General features: G+C 45.2%; 1 protein-coding gene across 1 annotated transcript in view; it reads right to left on the bottom strand.

Moving 5' to 3' along the window:
- Positions 1-13,856, bottom strand: part of fndc3ba (fibronectin type III domain containing 3Ba) — an 89,420-nt gene that overhangs the window by 29,578 nt on the left and 45,986 nt on the right. Inside the window, exons 8-10 of the mRNA XM_079752169.1 lie at positions 3,707-3,765; positions 646-797; positions 62-121 (exon numbers count right to left, since the gene is read on the bottom strand). Of these exons, the coding sequence (XP_079608295.1) occupies positions 62-121; positions 646-797; positions 3,707-3,765 (271 nt within the window). The remainder of the gene's footprint in view (positions 1-61; positions 122-645; positions 798-3,706; positions 3,766-13,856) is intronic.

Genomic DNA, 13,856 nt, shown 5'->3' with positions numbered 1-13,856 from the left:
TACAAAGTAGATATTAGTGCAATTCAAGACGAAAATACCAGGGCAGGGGGGAGACACCTACCGTATGTGGTATTCTGTTGCTGGCCGAAGGTCTTTCAGATTGTACGTCAATTCCTCTCCACTAAAAGACACACACATACACACACACACACACACACACACACACACACACACACACACACACACACAAACGCCCACAGAAAAGTACAAAGGTCAGATCGTATGCGACATATTTTAGGTGTGTGCTGTATTAAGTACGAAAATAAGTAAGTAGGGAAGTTAGTGAGTAAATCGGTAGAGCTAAAAGTGAACTCCAACTTTTCTAGGCCAAATCTTTGGCTTTTCTTTCTACCAATTTTATCTATCTCCCCATTTATAACTCTGGTACACCCCCTCTTTAGACTACTTAGACCGCTTTATAAGACCCTGAGACAGCTCACACGGTTAATAATTGATTCAATTTATATAGCGTTTTTCTAGACACTCAAAGACGCTTTACAGTGAAGGGTCCTCACTCACCACCACCAGTGTGTAGCACCCACTTAGGTCCTGATAAGAAAAGCAGCTCCTCATAAGACCCTTAGACTGCTTACAAAGTAATACCATCAAAGTCAACCGACTTCTTCCGACACGTTGTGTGTGTACCTGTATATGGGCCGGTACTTCCCGTCCCGGCCCTTGTCGGAGAGAGACACCTCGTAGGAGCAGGACACAGGCATGCCGTTGCCGTGCCTGTTCACCAGGCCCACCGGGACAGCCCAGGAGAGCCGTGCCGCCCGCGCCTGGATGTTGGATATCTGCACACGCACGCAAAAAGGTAGGCCAGGTGAGTAACACGCAAGCACCTCGGATGTAGCAAGTAGCATGTGGCAGTACAATTAATACAATTAAAGTTGTGTTTGTGTAACAGTGGGATATTGCATTGGAAAGATAAGAGGTGCTAAATGAGTTAGCACAGCCTTGATGACTTGTAGAAGGGAAAGCATTTTTCTGCGTGCAATTTTTCTGTGTTTTGTTTTAATTCCATAAATAACCTTAGTTTGTTTAATAACACTTTGTGTAATGGCCAATCTTTTTATATTCTAAGTAGAGCACTTTGTAGACCGTCAAGTCTACAAAGAATACACACGGTCATGATGAAAAACGGTCAAAACTATTAAAGACGGTACATTTGTTCTAGATGATGAGAGGCAGCATTCACATGTATTTAAAATTGTTCATCTGTTAAATACTTAAATACTAGAGTCTGTTTATCGATGCAGGTTTGTCACGATCAGATGTTATTATCGTACTTAATAAAGGTCATAATGTAGTACACTAATTAAGAGTCTTTATCATAATACATAAGGCATAATGGTAGCCTAGCCATGAACAGATGTTACACGCACATTGTCGTTAAAGTTAATTGTTTGCAGAGGCGGCCATTTAGCGGAGGCTCAGAGCCTAGCCTATTAGGCAGCTGTGGGGAGCACAGTGATAGCCAATTGATCATTTTGAAGCGTTTAAACCACGTTAAAGTCACAAAAAAAAATCCATCATTGAGCCGCATATAAAAAAATATATCGGATATGATCAGTCGACGATGGGTCTGGCCTGAAGATTCTGATTCGACCGTGCTAAATCTTAGCCCCGGACACCCCTAATGAAACAATTCAAAAACTATTTGAAAAATGGCAACTGCGTCAGTGGTGGTGTGTAGGACGGCTGATCATCGGCTGTTGTTAAAAGCTTTGTTTTTTGAATTGTCTTTTCCTTTCTAAAACCTCAAGACTTCCGCTTTCCAGAATGCCATTCCACTCGGAATGTCTGCCATTCAGAATGTGAGCCACTCGTTGAATTTAATTACATTTATAGACGGAAATTAAACAGTTGAGTGAAGGCTATAAAGGGATGAAGGGAGGTCTATGCACACCAGTGTGTGTCTTTGGTCATCAATGACGCAGGGTCATGTATGCTCATGACAAATTAATCGTGTGGGTGTGTGTAAGTGGGCTTATTACTGTGTACTGGGTGTGCAAATAAATGAACACAGAAGGAATGTTCCAGAGTGATTCCAGACGTGATGAATAAGTTATGGAAATAAGACCAAAAGGTTCCTGTGTCTGTGTGTATGCATATGTGTTTTTGTGTGTGTGGGTGTGTGTATATATGTGTGCGTGTGGGCTTTTTAAAGAGGTATGGATGGATGTGCCATCTGTGTCCTGCTTAACACACACACACGCACACAAACACACACACAAACTTTTCTTTCTGAGATGAGATGAGAAGAGGATGAGTGGCACTCCAACGTGTGTCTGTGTGGGTGTGTCTCCCACGAATAAGACCCCTTTACCCCCTGTAGATTTGGAAGTTCTAAGCTTGAATTGAGAGTGAATATCTGTGGGGACTAAATGACGGAAAAGCGATGTGGGTGAGAGAATGGGCCATGTGTATTCATGGGTATGTAGTCAAGTTCCAAAGGACGGAAGAAGCAATGGAGACTTCAAAACAGAGGCAAGAGGCAGATAGGAAGTTTACCGCCTTGTTTTCAATGTTATTTCTTGAAAAATCTATAAAATTATTCATTTTATTTCACGTTCCAGTAATTATCTTGCGACCCCCTGCAACATAGTTTGAGAGCCCCTGCCCTACAAGATAAGATTGTAATTTCCCTCGGAGCCTCTCTTTTAGGAGATTCTTTACTAGTCTCTCACTCGTATTCCTCCTCCCTGCTTGCGGAGAGAGCGCTAGTCTCCATGCTCACCCCCTTTCCCTTGCACCTCCCCGCCCTTGGGGTGAGATGCAAAGTCAATAACACAGTCCACAGTCATTAGCTTTCTGAAATCCAATTCACATCACTGCCTAAAAGACAGATGCACTGAGAATTTATTCCTTTAATTTCCATACATCTCTCTCATCATTCACTTCCCCCCCCCCCTCCACTGCCTGCCTCTCCTCTGCCAATGAACCATAGCCCTCACTGCCCCCTTCTCTCTGTCTGTCCCTCTTTCTTTCCCAGTTTTTATCGTTCTGGGAAGAAGAAATGCTGAAGGCATTGACGCTCCATCCATTTGAAGTCTCCTTGCTTTAGGCACAGCTGCCAGCATCCGGAGCACTCTTCCTTTATGCCTCTCTCTCCCGCTCTCTCTTCATCCCTCTGATTGTTTCCCTCCCTGTCCCTAACGCTCCCGCCCCCACCTGCCCCCTAACCCTTTTATCCCCCTCTCTCTCCCTCACTGTCTCCCCCTCACTCTCTCAATCTCTCCCCTCTACACTACCACTCTTTCCCTTGCTTTTCCTCAATCACACACGCACACACACACACACGCACGCACGCACGCACAAGCACGCACACACACACACACACACACACACACACACACACACACACACACACACTTCTGCTAAAAGCCTTGTTCTTTCTGAGAAGCTGATATTGCCTGACATATATCAACCGTCCAATAACACGAGCCGTTGGGCTAACTGCCTTTTGTAAGTACACACACAGATCCGTACATCGATAATTGAACACACAAGTGAAGTACTTTCGATCCCTGCTTTAAAAGCATTAAAAGAAACAGGAGATATAAAAGGAAATGCTGCCCTCATGTGGGCAGGTTAGGAAGTACAAAACAAAAGTACATTATTACCATGATCCATTTTGATATGACTAGAGGGTTGTGTGTGTGTGTGTGTGTGTGTGTGTGTGTGTTTGTGTTAAACTCACCTGTGGTTTTTCGACTGCAGAAAGCATATCTTGAACCCTCTTTCCCTCTGAGTCATGATCTGAGGCAAGAAAGAGAGAGAGAGAGAAAGAGGATAGAAACATATTTGATCAGCAGGGCACACACAGATTTCTGGTAGGACTATTCTCAATGTATATGATGACTTCAATGAGACATGTCTTAAATTAGTATTTTCCAATACGGAAATGGCTATTAATATGGCAACACTTTATGTTTCGGAAGGCAGTGGGGAAAACCAGGGGGAATGGAACCCGCAACCCTTTGATTATCAAATAACAAAAATACGCTTAATGTCTACAGAGGGCGGATATACATGGCAGGGAGAAGGCAGACGGAAACACACACACACACACACATACGCACACACAGACACACACACACACCTGGTGCAGATCTGTAAGATACAGTTAGCCTGGGACTTTTAGATTTAGTTGCGTTCAGGGAAACAGGAGGTTGAGACAGGGTCATTTGGAATGTATGCGTGTATGCCTGTGGGTGTATGTGTTTGTGTATGTGTGTGTGTACGTGCCTGGGCAGTGTGTGTGTGTGTGTGTGTGTGTGTGTGTGTGTGTGTGTGTGTGTGTGTGTGTGTGTGTGTGTGAGTGAGTGAACGTATATGCATATGTGCCTGTTTGTGTGTGTGTGTGTGCGTGTGCCTTTGTGTGTGTGCCTGTGTGTGTGTGTGTGGTAATGAGTTATGGATGTCTTCTTCCCTGTGATTCCCAAAACAGAGTTTTCCGACTGGGTTCTGCTTTCCCCATCTCAGTTTGACCACTGTAGATCACACAGGTCCCTGTGTGTGTGTGTGTGTGTGTGTGTGGTTACTCGTGCTGCTTTGAGTTCTATACTGACTCACACACACAAACACACACATATATAAACACACACACAGACACACACACACACAAAAACAAACATATACAGATGGCTACAGTACATACACATACAAAGACAAATTCCTATATAATCCAACAGAGTATCCACTGTATGCTTACTGCTAGTGGTGAATGAATCGTTTAATCTGTGTGTGTGTGTGTGTGTGTGTGTGTGTGTGTGTGTGTGTGTGTGTGTGTGTGTGCTTTTATGTGTGAGACAGGTACTGTGCGGAGAGGGTCTTACAGTTCCTGCTGTGAGTCATGGCAACATTGATGTCATGGAGGCCCAACCTTAACCTGACCCCCTCTATGTGTGTGTGTGTGTGTGTGTGTGTCTGTGTGTGTGTGTGTGTGTGTGTGTGTGTGTGTGTGTGTGTGTGTGTGTGTGTGTGTGTGTGTGTGTGTGTGTGTGTGTGTGTGTGTGTGTGTAAGAGAGAGAAAGAGTGTGTCTCAGATAACAGGGGGTTGTTGAATGGTGACAGGCCATGGAGAGTCCAGCTACAGTGTGTGTGTGTGTGTGTGTGTGTGTGTGTGTGTGTGTGTGTGTGTGTGTGTGTGTGTGTGTGTGTGTGTGTGCATTTAAAGAGGACACACACACACACACACACACACACACACACACACACACACAGTCCCTGTACAATATATTATTTATTTTCTAATGAACAGGCCGGTTTGTTGGCTACCACAAAGCTAGCATTGCTAAGAATGCTAACTGGGCCGAACATAACTATTCCCGCTCAGTCTTCTCACAGGGTAGACAGCTTGGATCGTTTCAGAACACCAAAAGTGGTGAACAGAAAAATGTATGCTACAATACACAACCGTTAACATAAATGTAACTTCAATATTAGCAGCCGAGGATTGTAAATATACTCATAGACAATAGATCCAATGTCTTACAAATTGAGTATAACAATTGCATCTAAAAAGAAAAGCTTCATCAATCTGAAATTGGGAGCATAGAAAGTGTTGGATAAATGTAACAATATGAGCCACGAGTAAAAACGACCCTGTTTGATTTATTGTCTGAAATAAGGAGAACGAATTGAGTAAAAAAGGAGGAAGTCCAAATCACAACAGTCTCAGATGATCCCAGCTGAACGTCATTACGATGAGGGGTCCTGTTCCTCACTTTGGCCGTTGGAGTGATTAATATAACCCATGACCACAAACAGTTCATTCTCCCAATTTAACTTGCGGATGGGCGCGCAAGCAAGTGTGTGCAATTGTAGCTAACACACTGACACACACACACACGCACACACTCACACACTGGAGCGTTCGTGTGCGAAAAGCCGCACGCGCACACCCAGCGGTCTGTCCCGCCATTCCGTTTGTCGTTCTGTTTTTATGGACTGCCTACGCACCGGTTGTTCCTGTGCGGGTCTGACCTCACATCCTGTTTGTGTCTGACTGCCTGCGTTTGATTAGCGGGGGCCGGCCAGACAGAGCCAAGGAGCGCAGTGGCAAACGGGGAGGAGAGGGGAGGGATGAGTAAACGGGGAGGAGAGGGGAGGGATGAGTAAACTGGGAGGAGTGGGGAGGCACCAGGGAAGAGAGGAGAGTGTGAGCTACACAGACACGTGGGAAATGAGGGGAGAGGAAAGAGAGGAGAGGAGGGAGAATGTGAGAGGAGAATAGAGGCGATAGGAGAAACAGGGGAAAACGACCCGAGTGCACTGGAGAGATTGAGGTTTAAAGGAAGATGCAAGGCAATGATTAAACAACCTTTTTTGTTTTCCTGCTGTGACATCATCAGCAGGCGCGCAGCCGAGCAGACAGCCAGCTGAGATAACAACTCGCCCCGGACCGAATGCCCACGTTTCATATCAAAGTCTGGGATCTTTGTTATCCTTAGCGCTCGTAATGTAATAAGTTTGGTTATCGCTTTGAGCCAGCACTGCTTTGATTATGGGCCGGCAGAGTGTGACCAGAAGTAAACTCCCAACTCAACACAACTTACGACAAATTAACAATGTCAGGTGCTCTGGGTTTGTGTATAATTCAGCAGCACAAACACTTTCACTAGTTCACAAAAATGTCCTCACCTGCGCTGCTTTGATGCAGTTTTTTTTGTGTTTAAGAGTGAAAGTGCTTTTAAGATAATAAGGTATGATAAGGTAAGGTAATTGCTGCAGCTTTTTTCTTCTATCAGTGTTACGTACAAAGCATTGATAATTCATATTGACTTCACTGACAACATTGTTCACAGTTGTTTGTCGCTGTTGCTTTGCTTGAGGTCATACACACACACACACAGACACACACAAAAGCACACACACACACCTACAGAAACGTACCTACACGCAACCACACACACACACACACACACACACACACACACACATCTGTTAATGTGCAGGTCTGAGTCTACCTGTCACCCCATCGCTCACCCTCTCCCTCACCCCACCGTTACCATGGCAATATATAACTCTTTCCACAGACGCACACCACACTCATACTCTGTATGAGTTGTTGTCATTAGCAAAATAGGAGCATAGGGAAAGAGGCGATGTGACCCGGTTAGAGAACCCATTCCTATTTTATGACAGACCTGTGGGTCATAACGTCCTGAACATGCCTGCCAGACTGTCTGTCTGCTAGTATGTCTGTAAGACAATCTGACTGCCTGCCTGTCTGTCTGATAGTATGTCTGTATGCCAGTCTGACTGCCTGCCTGTCTGTCTGCCAGTCTGTCCGTCTGCCAGTATGTCTGTCTGCCATTCTGTCTGTCTGCCAGTATGTCTGTCTGCCATTCTGTCTGTCTGCCAGTCTGTCTGTCTGCCTGCCAGCCTGTCAGTCAGTCTGTGTGCCTACCAGTCTGTCTGTCTGTCTGTCTGTCTGTCTGTCTGTCTGTCTGTCTGTATGTTTGTCTGCCAGTCTGTCTGCCTGACTGACTGTTCTCTGCCTGTCTGCCAGTCTGTCTGACAGAACTGGCAGGAAAATTCAGCTGCACTGGCAATAAAGTTTCTAAAACCGTGAACTCTGCCAAGTCTTTGTGTGTATGTGCTAGGATGTAAGTATGTGTGTACTTCTTTTCTGGGACGGAAAAATACATTTATGGTCTGAGCATGAAAATTAAAAAAAATGAGGTGAAAACACCTCAACAGCCAGAGGGTTGTGTGTGTGTGTGTGTGTGTGTGTGTGTTTGTGTGTGTGTGCCCTCAAACAATGTAGAACAAAGCTAGATGAGAAGAGAAGAGATAAAGAAAGCTAGAGGAGAGGGAGAGAGAAAGAGGGGACTGAAGGAGAAGAAGGAAGGAAAATGGAGAAAGAGAAAGATAGTCAATTTGAGAGAGAGAGAGAGAGAGAGAGAGAGAGAGAGAGAGAGAGAGAGAGAGAGAGAACCTTGGATCCAGCGCTTTATCTTCTGGTGCATAGTGAGCATTCCATCTGCTCAACAGCTGGGCTCATGCACACGCACACGCACACGCACACACACACACACACACACACACACACACACACATACAATTGTTTGGACCTGCTTAAAACGGCGGTTGTCATGGCAAAAGTTTGGTTCTCATGGCCAGACGCCCGTTGGTTTAGAGGATTAGAATGAGAAAGAGATAGAGAGAGAGGGTGAGAGAGTATAAGAAATATTGGAAACCCTTCCTTTTGCAGTCCCCTAATTACTTGGTAATTATATGGTAATAATAATAATAATAATATTATCGGGTAATAACCACTGTAAATAAGGAGCTGAAATGCTAAGAAAAACGTAGACAATTACCTATCAGCTTAACTACAGTACAGTGTAATTGTGACTGTTTTAGGTTGGTAATAACTCAGATATAATTGCATACTTCATACGAAAGTAGGCAACCAATTCTTAGAACACCTCCTATATCCATGCCTACGCTGCCTACCCGGGCCCAAAACCAATCATCGGCGAAAAACGTATTTCAGTCTCAACAACGATACAAAGGCAAAGACTATATTTTGGAATATTTAATTAGAGGCTGTATCCTGCTTCAAAACTTTGCCAAGTACATATCAACATAATAAAGTGTCTGAAATAGTTGAATAGAGGGAGGAGCGTCAGATATTTTGTTGGTATTACATCACAGCTTTGGTATTTTGAAATACCGAAATAGAACGATACTGTTCAAGCCTAACTTAGATATTAAAGGTCACTTAACACAAATGAACATAAACGTCCGCCCTTTATCGAGAAAGAGATTAATATCTAGAGGGATAGAGCAAATTAAATAAGAGTTCCAGAAACTCAAAATCATAAACCAAAATAACACATTTGGTACCGACATGCTAGTGGAAAGGAAGTCATAAAGGCCCTGAGGAATAAAAGAGAGAGCAACAAAGAGAAAAGAGGGCATGGGAGGAGAGACAAGGAAGAAGGAGAAAGTGAGGAAGAAACAGGGAGAGAAAGAGAGCTCTTTATCCTGTGGCCCTTCCACTACATTAACATCTGCTTCGCCTTTGCCAAGGCACACAAAATATCCTGCCTCAGCTTCGCCAGACAGACAGAGAGAGACACACAAACACACACCCATACGTGCGTTAATGTCTGTGTGTCTGTGTGTGTGTGTGTGTGTGTGTGTGCGCGCGTGTGTGAGCTTCTCAGTGACCACAACCTGCCAGGCCAGAGAGTGAAGGATTGTGGGACGGGAGCTCAGTGGAGCTTGGAACCCTGACCCCAGCTGACCCCGGTCAGCCCGAAAACTTTCCAGAGAGAGACAGAGGCTTCAGCAGCACCAGAACACGTGCTACAGGTTCTGAAGATATTATGACGAGAAGAAAGTTGCCTCTAGTAATACTACAAAAAAGTACACCAGCTCATTCGTGTGTAAATATATACATTCCTATTCACAGAATAGGAAAACACGTAGATAAACTTATATTTACTCATTTAGCCCTATTATGTGAAACAACTCAGATATAGGTACTGATTGCCTTGAACACCAACCTGTTCAAAGCAATAAAAGAGATCTCAGAGTTAAAGTTATTAGATCTCTATATAAGGTGACAATGCTTTGTTTTCGTCCACCGCATAATGCGAACGGCAGATGCATAGCCTCACATTTACTTAAATTGGTGTTCTCAAATTCTTTCACAAGTCTCAATGTTTGCAATAAAATCACCCAAGTCATTGTGAATGGCCAGAACAATTCTCTTCTCTTCCCTTGTGTATCCTTACAAGACATGGATGGGAGGGATTTCCTGCAACTGGTATCCTTGTTTCTCTCTTTAATTTTCTCTTCCTCCCTCCCTTCCTCTTCTTTTCCTCCCAAGCTCCACCTATCCTCTCTCTGACACCCACACACACACACGCACGCACTCACACACAGACAAACACCTCCTACCCCCTCCCCTAATCCTGCAATTGAAACCATATATGGACGTAGAGGGATGGGGGGTTGCCATGGCGATAATGGCCATAACAGCCCATGGAGGAAGGGGTGGGAGAGCGTTGACACTTCCCGCTGCCCGTTGCCATGGCCGCGGACGGTGGAAGGCGAGAGGGCTTAGTCACGCCAAAGTCAAAGGTTGTGTGAGGTAACGGGGTGACGTCACTGACAATTGTGACTTGAAATGGATTGCATTTATATAGCGCTTTTACTCAAAGCGCTTTACAATATTGCACAAATTCACCCATTCATGCACACATTCACACATCAACGGTGGTCTCCGCTATGCAAGGTGACAGCAAACCCGTCGGGAGCTGTTAGGCTTAGGTGCCTTGCTCGGGATTACCTTGACTCTCGGCTAGGAGGAGCCGGGGAATGAACTAGCAACCTTCCGCTTACCAGCCAACCCGCTCTATCTCCTGAGCTACTGCCGCCTCCACACCAACTTGAGCTGCGTGGGTGTCATCTGCCCCCACTCTCGCTGTATGGTGCATCTAAAAATACATGTACGCTGCGAAGCCACTTAATAATCGGAAACACAAGGTCAAACAAAGAGTCCTACAGAAGAACAAGTTTGTTCTCAGACCCCACACTATCAACAGGAAGTAATAAACAAAGTGCCATTGACAGATGGCAATGTGTCAAATCCTCTGAAAAACCCCCCCAGACTTTTCAATGTCAAGCCTATGACACATTCTTCATATTAACGATCGATAAAGACTATTTTTTTTAAGTTCTACAAAGATGTAGAACTTTACATTTTGGCGGCTACCCTATCTAAATGTTTTTTCGCCTATCATTGTCGAGTTCTCGATTATCACTCTAGGGCCCGTTGCCGTGCCCGTACATCTGCTTTCCTGCATTACCCAGAATTCAACAAAAAGGGGACTGACAGCAGAACCAAAATGGAGGTTGAGGAAAGGATCATCCGTTTCTGCTGGAATCCCAGTTTCTTGGAACGGCTCTCAGTGGGTGACAAGGCAGAGCCAAGATGGAGGGAAGTGGAGGAAGGGCCCACATCTGTTTCTGCTCAGTGCCTGGAGCCCTGCTCTGAGGAGAAGTGTGGGGCCCCTTCAGCTGGCTCTAAAAGAGGCAGCTTCAAGTCAGAGAGAGAGAGAGAGAGAGAGAGAGAGAGAGAGAGAGAGAGAGAGAGAGAGAGAGAGAGAGAGAGAGAGAGAGAGAGAGAGAGGGTGGGAGAGAGAGACAGTGGGAGACAGAGAGAGAGAGAGAGATAGAGAGAAAGAGAGAGGGTGGGAGAGAGAGAGAGAGCGAGAGAGAGAGAGAGAGTGGGAGAGAGAGAGAGAGAGTGGGAAGAGAGAGAGAGAGAGAGGGAAGAGAGAGAGACAGAGGGAAGAGAGAGAGAGAGAGAGAGAGAGAGAGAGAGAGAGAGAGAGAGAGAGAGAAAGAGAGGCAGAGACAGGGACCAAGGGCATCAGGGGCAAAGTGTAGGCGTGTGTGTGTGTGTGTGTGTGTGTGTGTGTGTGTGTGTGTGTGTGTGTGTGTGTGTGTGTGTGTGTGTGTGTGTGGTATTCCAGTTGGCCCACGCTCCGATACATTTGGAGAATGCAGTTGGAATAATAATCTGCATTCTTAACCTCTTACTAGCTGCTGCATCTGTCCATCCATCCGTTCATATGCCCGCCTCTCCCTTAATTCGTTCATGTTTGTCTGCATTTACTTTCCCTCAAAACGTTTCATCCCTACTAAAATGCCCCCCATCCTATCCCTCTTTGCGGAACCTCAAGATCTGATTGTATTGCAGGAAGTAAAGTCACTGGGGAAGTTTGTATCTGTGTGTGTAACTATACAAGGATGTGTGTGTGTATGTGTGTGTTTGCATGTTTATGTGTGTGTGTGTGTGTGCTCGCGCGTGCGTGCGTGTGTGTGTGTATGTGTGTGTGTGTTTGTTTATATGCATGTGTGCATGCGTGTGTTAATGAGTGTGTATGTTTATGTGTGTGTTTGTGCATGTTTATGTGCGTGCATGTGTGTGTGTGTGTTTATGTGCATGTGTTTGCATGCATTAATGTGTGTATGTCTATGTGTGTTTGTGCATATTTATGTGCATGTGTGCATGCATTAATTTGTGCTTTATTGTGTGTGTGTGTGTGTGTGTGTGTGTGTTTTTATGTGCATGTGTTCACACATGTGTTCATGCATGTGTCAATGTATGTGTATGTGTGTGTGTGTCTGTGTGTGCTGACTCAGCCTGATTACCAGCATGGTACTGTGACCCGGGTAGACCAAAAACTGACAAGATGCGGACAGGCTCCTCTCCTATGTGTGTACGTTTGTCCTTGCACTGAACAACCTGAACCCAGCAGTCCAACATCTCTCCAATCTTTTCTCACTCTTCTTTCCCTGAGTTTGCTCTGCTCCAACAATCCATCTTTTGTTGAGCGCTCAACACTATCCAATTCACTACAGCCTTGAATCCACATGTGTGTTTTTAACTGTGTGTACGCGCTTGTGCGTGCGTGCGTGTCTGTGTGTCTGTGTTTGTGTGTTTGTCTGTGTGTGTGTCTGGTGTGTATTTAAGCCTACGTGCTTGAGTTTGGAAGTTTGAATTTCTACTTAAACCAGACAGAGAGACAGCTCCCTCTCTCTGTCTGTCTCTTGCGAGTCCCCGTTTGACCTCGGATCAGTTCATGAGCAAGTGAGCCAATGATTCAAAGCATTTCCCTCAAAGCCATCTTGTATTTTGCATTCTGTAATGTTGTCAGTGAATGCTGGTCACCTCCCGCTCCCTTTCAATTCCACCAGATGGAACCGCCACTGAGTGCATTCAACGTGGTGCAGGACAGACAGTTCCAATGAGAAAGTAGTGATGTTCCCGGGCGGGTTTATCCTGTCATCGTCTGGGCAGACTCTCCACTGTGTATGTGTGTGCAACAGTGCATGTGTGTGTCTGTGTGTGTGCGTGCTTGTGTGTATGTAACCACAATCTTAACAACTGGGACAAATGTCTGAGCTATATCATTAGGCAGTACAGAACCACAATTGGCTGTGTGTGAGTGTGTGTGTGTGTGTGTGTGTGTGTGTGTGTGTGTGTGTGTGTGTGTGTGTGTGTGTGTGTGTGACTGTCTACTATGTGTTTGTAGCATGTCTGCGTAAGTCTCCATGTGTGTGTGTGTGTGTGTGTCTGTGTGCATGCCTCTTGAAGCTGCGTGGTGTCTGAGGTGGTCAAAGGGCTCCTTCATCCCGAGCGCTACTATACAGGTATGTGCCCCCTCCCCCTTCCTCCCACACACTTCACCTCTTCCCTCCACTACCAACCTTCCCCCCCATCCCAACAAGGCCCATATTGTGCGTGTGGAAAGCCGATCGCGCTGGGGACGGGTTCAGCTATTTCGTTTCCAAGACAACCACCCTCCTTCCAATCTCCCTACCCTAACAACCCCATCCCTTCCCCCCAAACACCCATTCATCAATTTATCTTTATGTTGTTGTATATTTCACTATGAGGGGGAGAGATAGGGCCAGTAGAGCGATGGTAATTGTAGATTGGGAGGGGGTGGGGGGGGCTTCAAGTTAATGCTGGACTGAAGCGTCTCTTTGGAGAACATTTCCACTGATTACATTTTAGATTATGATCTTCATTTGCGCCTCAAGGCTTCCATGGGCTTTGGTCCCACAGAGGAAGACACAAAACAAACCAGAGCGCTTCCTTTGTCAAAATCAGTTTGATGGAATTAATGGCTAAAATGAATCCTTGGCTTTGAAGAGAAACTGAGAGAGATGGTAAATATTGACAAAATGTAACAATATAAATGACATAAATTCAAGCATATCTTTCTTGTTGGTTTAGACTCCAAGGTTGAAAAACAATGCCCACGTAGACTCTAGACTAACCCTAACCCTAACAATCATAGAAAAAAAAAAAA

The sequence above is a fragment of the Pollachius pollachius genome (assembly GCF_949987615.1).
Source record: "Pollachius pollachius genome assembly, chromosome: 15".
Taxonomy (NCBI): Eukaryota; Metazoa; Chordata; class Actinopteri; order Gadiformes; family Gadidae; genus Pollachius; species Pollachius pollachius.
This window is presented reverse-complemented; position numbering and strand designations above follow the sequence as displayed.